This window comes from Salvelinus alpinus, chromosome 30 (genome assembly GCF_045679555.1).
Source record: "Salvelinus alpinus chromosome 30, SLU_Salpinus.1, whole genome shotgun sequence".
In the NCBI taxonomy this organism is placed as follows: domain Eukaryota; kingdom Metazoa; phylum Chordata; class Actinopteri; order Salmoniformes; family Salmonidae; genus Salvelinus; species Salvelinus alpinus.
Window position 1 is genome coordinate 36555357 of NC_092115.1, and position 7142 is coordinate 36562498.

At 42.8% G+C, this 7142-nt stretch overlaps 1 protein-coding gene across 2 annotated transcripts; it reads right to left on the reverse strand.

The window, feature by feature from the left end:
• Positions 1-1637: 1637 nt before the first annotated feature.
• Positions 1638-7142, reverse strand: LOC139560374 (zinc finger protein 572-like). Of its 2 annotated transcripts, none has more exons than XM_071377081.1 (4): positions 6772-7142; positions 6551-6672; positions 3568-3682; positions 1638-3353 (listed from the first exon to the last, which is right to left on the reverse strand). In XM_071377081.1, exons 1-4 carry the CDS (start codon positions 6983-6985, stop codon positions 2308-2310), a joined length of 1497 nt encoding a protein of 498 aa, XP_071233182.1. In that variant the 5' UTR covers positions 6986-7142; the 3' UTR covers positions 1638-2307. The 2 variants fall into 2 exon arrangements, with proteins under 2 accessions (XP_071233182.1, XP_071233183.1); XM_071377082.1 differs by lacking the exon at positions 6772-7142 and adding an exon at positions 5708-5880 and having other exon boundaries at positions 6551-6674.

The following is a 7142-nucleotide window of genomic DNA, read 5'->3' on the forward strand; positions in this document are numbered from 1 at the left end:
TGCCTGTCTGATTAATCCCAGTTCCTGCTGTTTCACGCTGATGGGAGGACTAGAGTATGGGGGGGAAAAAACACTTGGGTACATGCATCCATCATGCTGCGTTTCAACATTGCAGGCTGGTGTTGTGGGGTGTGTTTTCATGGCACACATTAGGCCCATTGATAAAAGTGGAGCAACGTTCGAATGCCACAGGATATCTGAAAATCATTGCCAATCAAGTGTATCCCTTCAAGGCAGCAGTGTATCCATCTGTGAATGGATTTTTCAGCAGGATAATGCCCAAACCACAAGGCTAGGATTGTCCAGGAATGGTTCCACAAACATGACAGTGAATTCAGCTTACTGCAGTGGCCTGCCCAGTCACCAGATCTCATTCCCATTGAGCGTCTGTGGGAGGAGATGGAACAAGCTATTTGGAGTAGAGATCAACTACCAGCCAATTTGACACAACTGTGGGAAGCATTGGAGTCAACATGGGCCAGCATCCTTGTGGAATGCTTTTAACACCTTGTAGAGTCCATGCCCCAGAAAACTGAGGCTGTTTGGGGAAAAAGGGGGTGCAACTCAATATTAGGAAGGTGTTCTTAATGTTTTGTACACTCATTGTATTTTCTGTAGGAATTGGTCAATGGTAACATGATCATGAGAATTTCATATACAATTACAATGTGCTGTTAACATCCTACACTTATTTTCTTCAATGCAATTTGTGGTTTATTGATTCACTCCGTGAAGTGCTTTGCTTTACTGTGGGAGACTGAGCTGTGTTTTGAGCCATTCTGCTGGGTCATTCTGTCTTGTGTTGTGTTTGTGGCACTCTGAAAAAAAATAAAAAAAAATAAAATGATCTTCTCAATATGTATACACCAACACAAAACTTAATGTGATCACTTCAAATCAAACTGTGCATCGCTCACAATCTACAGCAATCATTACTCTCTTCTCTTCCCCCCATCTTTTTTCACAAAATAAACAGGCCACACCCTTCACCTCAACACTCACAGTCTCCCTCTGTGCCATGGTCTGGGGACACTTCAAATTCAATCACACCTAGTCTTCCTATGTTGATGGACACCCTGACACCCCAAACCCTGGCTCTGGTTGTTCTCTGTGATCGATAGATGCCCTTTCCTCCCTGCCTCTCCTGGCCATTGGGGCCCTCTCACTGCAGCGGAAGTCAATTTAACTGTACGTTGTGACTGCAGGCCTGTCGTAGAACATGAAACCTCTGCACCTGACCCCACCTTTCCATCCCCCTGACCACTACTATCCCACCCCTACCGAACACACTGTCACTATTATTCCTCTTGAGTTTCGGGCTTACTTACAGGTATAAACAAGAATACGAAAAAGTAAGAAAAAGAGTTGCGATTGTTCCTACCTTCACTCTGCACCGGCACAACCAAGCATCAGCAAGTGATGACGCAAGAAATCACTAAACTTCCCATGTTGACTTCCTGAGTCCCTCCTTTTCTCTCTTTGTATATCTCCACTGTTATCTCTGCCTCTGTTGACTGGCAAATCAATGAACCAGTAAATCTTTCAAACTACATATTTATTTATCTTATCGATTTATCCATCTACGGTATATAATGATCTTTGATTCAGATGACCAGTTTTACACAGTGCCAGTGGTGTCAGTTTAGACAATGTACAGTAAAAGTTTAATTTCCAGATGTCAAATGTAAAGTATGAACATACATGTAAGCTAATACACTGAAACACATATTTGATTGCCTAGTTGAGTTAAAATAACATAACAGTTTAAGGCAGCAGAGTAACTTCAAAATATAACTCAGGAAATTAATTAACCTGATTTGATATGATACTGTCCTTTGTGGCAAGAAGTGACATCCCAAATAGACAAACACTACCTAGACAACACATACTAATTGGTTCCTATATACACAGTGTATAAAATATTAAGAATACCTGCTCTTTCCATTACATAGACTGACCAGGTGAAAGCTATGATACATGATTAATGTCACTTGTTTAATCAACTTCAGTCAGTGTAGATGTGGGAGTTGGGTGCAACTAAATTTTAGGAAGGGGGGGGGTACAACTCAATTCTAGGAAGGTGTTACTCACTGTTTTCTTTTTCTAAAAGTGCAGATAGGTTTTCATGATATTTTTTTTACCAGTTGTAAATAAAAGGCTGGTAAAATTTGTGAGGAGCTGTCAACAGTCAAACATGAAAGCCATTTCACAAATCAATTAGGAAGAAAAGCTCAGCAAAATGTCTCAAAATACCTTTTGTACCACATTTTCACAGACAGTGGTACAGAAAAACTATACAATTATGTTTTATTTGTTCCATCTGGCCTGAGACAACATTAAACTTGTGTGTGGATCCCCAGGGTATGCAGGTACCACATGTTGAGACACTGGACTCTCTCCTATGTGAGTTCTCTGATGTGACTTCATACTGGAGCGCTGGGTGAAGCATTTCCCACACTGTGTGCACTCGTATGGCTTCTCCCCGCTGTGGACCACAGCATGTCTGATCAGGTTGTACTGCTTGGTGAAACTCCTGCCACACTGTTCGCAGGTGTACGGTTTCTCTCCGGTGGTGCCGCCCGACCTCCACTGAGTCCTCATTCTCTTCACCATGTTAAAACTACTGCGACTCAGGCTGTATCCAGAGAAGGTGGAGGTGGTGGCCATGTTTGACCCTGTCATGCACTCACTCATTCTCACTGTTGATTCTGAAGCCCTGTGTTGATGCTGCCTTGGCTGTAGAGCTAAACTATTTCCATCATTATTTGAGTTCAGCCTCTCGCCCCTCTGTCCTTCTGGCATCTGTTGTCTAGTCTCATCAGCCAATGTCCTGACATGTCTTTTCATGTGTGCTGCTGTACTGAACATGTTAGCATGTGGTTTCCCTATAGAAGAGTGAACCGATGGCCCTACGGATGGCAGCCCACTATGAGATGGGAAAATTGAGATATTCTGAGAGTACTCCTCTGTGGCATGAAAGGAGAAATCTGGGTGGCCAACAGTGTCAGTGTCTCTGCCTGGATCCACAGAGGTCCACAGCTGCGCATCAGTCTCATCCATGACAAACTGGTCAGGTCCTGCCAGGGCCGTGGTCTGATCCAGCTCCTCCTTTTTCTCATCCTTCACCATCACTACCTCTTGTGAGTCCTCATCCTCGGCTGGCTGGTGCTGCTCTGTGCTAAACACCTTTGATTTCTCTGCAGACGTGAGCCGGGGTGTGCCTGGTTCCTCTGGACCATCAGAATTGGGGTAATGTTCCACTGAGTCTTCAGGAGATATGTTGGGTTGTGGGATGAAGTCCTCAAAGTGCCGTTGCTCAAAGGATGGTGGTTGTCCAGGCTTGGAACCAGACTCTAAAGATTTGGGATAAACATAAAAGAAACATTACAAAAGATCCTTAACAGTTGCAAAACATGACTACTTTCAAATTGACTATGTGTACGCGCACTCTATATGCCAACCCAGAACAAAAAACACCCAACACCAACTAGCAATTTGCAACGTGTATACCACCACACCCACACAGTCTTTCATAGACAGAGCAGTACCCCTTATGGTTGCACCCACCCTCTCCAGTGATCATGAGCTCTTCCTGAGGGTCAGTCTTCCAAACGTCCTCTGCTGTCTCCTCATCTTTGATCAGTATGTGTTCAGTCTCCACTCTCTGCTCCACATCTGTAGGCTGTAACAGGGGACTGAGGTTATTACTCTGGAGACACCATATCTAACCCTTTTCATACTGCAGTGACCTTGGTTGGTAAACGGGCTCTTTTCATGTCCAGAAAGTAAGTTGGATAGCTACCTGTTATTCTTATCCGATTTATTTGGCATAGGGTACAGCCAGAAAGTAGCTTGTATAATTTCTGGGTCAATAAACCATTCAATTTGAGAACAGTTGTGAACATTCTCTCATTTATAATCTATCAAGGTCATTGCATTGGTGTAAATTACACCATGACATTCGGGGGTCTCTATTGAGTGTAAAAGAAAAATGGCACTAATAATAACGACATCATTTAAACTGTAAATATGGGCCTCCCGAGTGGTGCAGCAGTCTAAGACACTGCATCGCAGTGCTTGAGGCATCACTACAGACCCGGGTTCAATCGCAGGCTGTGTCACAGACGGCCGGGAGAACCATGAGGCAGAGCACAATTGGCCCAGCGTCGTCTGGGTTAGGGGAAGGTTAGCGATTCCTTGTGGCAGGCCGGGCGCCTGCAAGCTGACTTTGGTCGCCAGTTGGACGGCGTTTCCTCCGACACATTGGTGCGGCTGGCTTCTGGGTTAAGCGAGCAGGGTGTCAAGAGGCAGTGCGGCTTGGCAGGGTCGTGTTTCGGAGGATGCATGGCTCTCGACCTTCGCCTCTCCCGAGTCTGTAGGGGAGTTGCAACAATGGGACATGACTGTAACTACCAATTGGATATCCCGAAAAAGAGATCAAAGTTTATTTTGTTTTTTAAAATATTAATTACCTTTTAAAAATGTGGCATGAACATAACCAGTCATTAAATTTTTCACCTGATTGTCAAACAAATCACTTAAAAGTAGTCTACCTGTGCATGTTCATCCACTCCAAAATAATTCCAGCATCTAAACATCATGTATACGTGCGCCATTTGATGAATGGAAATAGATATGTTACAAAACACCAAAAAGTGTGCCTAATGTATTATATTGAATGTAGACTACTGTACCTGTTCTGCGTGTGTTCATGTGCGTAAAATTGCCTTGGCTGAGAGGGTAGGCTACCGGCAGTGGTGCAGGCCTAGTGGAGGGTAGATGCAAGTAAAGGCCGTGTACCCACCTTTTTCAGAAAAATACTTTGAAAGTATAGGGAGCATTACTAAAAACATTTACCACGACCAACAATCAGCGTTTACCCACCAATTATTTTGCCACTACCGGTAAGCTTATTTGAGGTTCATGGTAATACACATTGTAGCCTAAGTAAGTTGACCGTGTGTGTTAGAGTAAAGGACTTCACGCTGCTTGCTCACAAACTGGCGCGAACTCGGGACCTCTGCCTCACAAACACACGACTGTCCTCCCTCAAACGTCTTTGACGATCGCGCCACCTCAAAAGCTAGCTAATGAGGCGACGCAAGCGGGACACTTCAGGCTGAGGAATAAGTTTCACACATCCCCATGTGCTACATGAGCGTGACCAACATTTTTTTCCCGTGACAGTTTCAGCCTAATTTCAGCTGTCATGACTTTTCAGGCTACAAAAAAAGTTACATTTGTCAGCAGGACGCATCAATTAATGTAGGCCTAATCAATGACAATCATGCAATGAGTTGAATCAAACATGTTTTACACCCTAGTTCATGAGTTGTCCATAATTTATGCTTGGAGTCTTCACAGATCGTGTGACATAAAACACTACATTTCATTCCTTACATTAATGACATTTATGACAATGTTAATTGTCATTATTAAGCATTTAGGCTAACAATTGAAATAGAATATTGAACTTAAACCCTGTACCTATCATGGATCTTGGAGATCTGGGAAAATGCTCTGTAAGTGTAACTATGCCGATGTAACATTTCATTATGTTTCACCATGAAAACAGTTCCCAATGGGGACACAAATCCCAAATAATGTAGGCCTATGCCATTGGAAAATGTAACGCTTCTAACCAAACGTTAACCTCTTCAAACCAAAAGTCACCTTATAGGCCTACTGTCATTAACATATAGCCTACTTTTTGGATGGATTGGATGCACATTGGCGTGTAGCTGTAGGCCAGTTGTCTAGTGCTATAGTCGACCATCATCAGCTCATCCAGGAAAAAAAACAAATATTGATAGAAAATAAAGCTAAACAAATGGGCTACTACTTCGGGCCACGGATGGCACGGAGAACACCCACGCACACCTGAAAAACAAAACAATGTGCGCTCTAAATAGCTGACTATCAAAAGCAAACAATGACAAATCAACCGATAAATCTAAAGCATTGGAATAAAGGCTATCTATCAAGGACACATGGCAAACAAATGGCGAAAATGAGTAAGTACAAAGGAAAATCTATTCATAAAAGGAGCTCATATTTACCACTGGGAAACATATTTACCACTGGGAAACATATTTACCACTGGGAAACATATTTACCACTGGGAAACATATTTACCACTGGGAAACATATTTACCACTGGGAAACATATTTACCACTACATTTTAAACAAATAGGAGAACGGTTAAATTAGCATTATTTAGAGACCCTCACAAAGTTTGACTTTTGTTGCATTTATGGGAGCCAACATCTTATTCAGGGGAGCTGAGCACTCCCTGGCTCCCCCCTAATTCGCACCTTGGTAGTTACCCTGGTTTATGAAAGCGGATCTCAACTCTGTCACTGGAGCATACTTTTGTGGCACAGTCAATTGGTTCGCAGGGATTCTGGCCAGAAGGTTGAGGGTTCGAGCTATACTCCCTGCCTGTTTCATTGCAATACTAATGAATCACACAAAAACTTTAAATATTCCAATAACAGAATTGATCCAAGAGGTCAGGTCTTTGTAATTGTAAAAGGTAATGTATCACACCTGGGGTTGAGAGTCCTCTTCAACAGCCATCTCTCCATCTCTCCACTGTGAGCTATTCCTCTGCTTGTTCAAAACAATCTTGACTGGATATGAAGATTTCTCAGATGCCATGGGGTAAAAAGCTGGAAAATAATTGTATTCAGTCAAATATTAGGGCTATTCACACATTAAGGGTTTGAATATGCAATCAATTTATCATTAATAACAAACACATCTACTACCTTTTCTCCTGACTCGTCCTCGCGTCTTCTTCAGCTCGCCCTCCATCATTTGACACTTCCTTTTCAGTCCATCAATATCTCGCTGGCTTTGGGTAATTTCCAAACGTATAACTGCACAGCTATCATCAACACGTTTGTTTATTTCTGCTACAGCTGCTTTAGCTAATACCTCCATAATGGATACCAACTGCGCCTGAAAATTGCAGTTTGCCATCTCGTCCAGCCAAATTACAGATTTGTATTCTCTGTGTGAAGTAAAACGTGCAATAAACAATCCGTAGATTATGATAAATGGCAACGTTTCAAGTGGGAGATGCGTGCGCAATTGCAATCGTACTTCCGTTCAACTCGTGACGTAGGTATCTATTACC

Bases quoted from the DNA above. Each gene is read 5' to 3' on its own strand.
- LOC139560374 (XM_071377081.1), bottom strand. From the start codon at position 6,985: ATGGCAAACTGCAATTTTCAGGCGCAGTTGGTATCCATTATGGAGGTA. The intron at 3,683-6,550 runs GTGTGATACATT...CCCCTGTTACAG, and splicing joins AAGAGGACTCTCAACCCCAG to CCTACAGATGTGGAGCAGAG. The intron at 3,354-3,567 runs GTGGGTGCAACC...CCAAATCTTTAG, and splicing joins GCTCATGATCACTGGAGAGG to AGTCTGGTTCCAAGCCTGGA.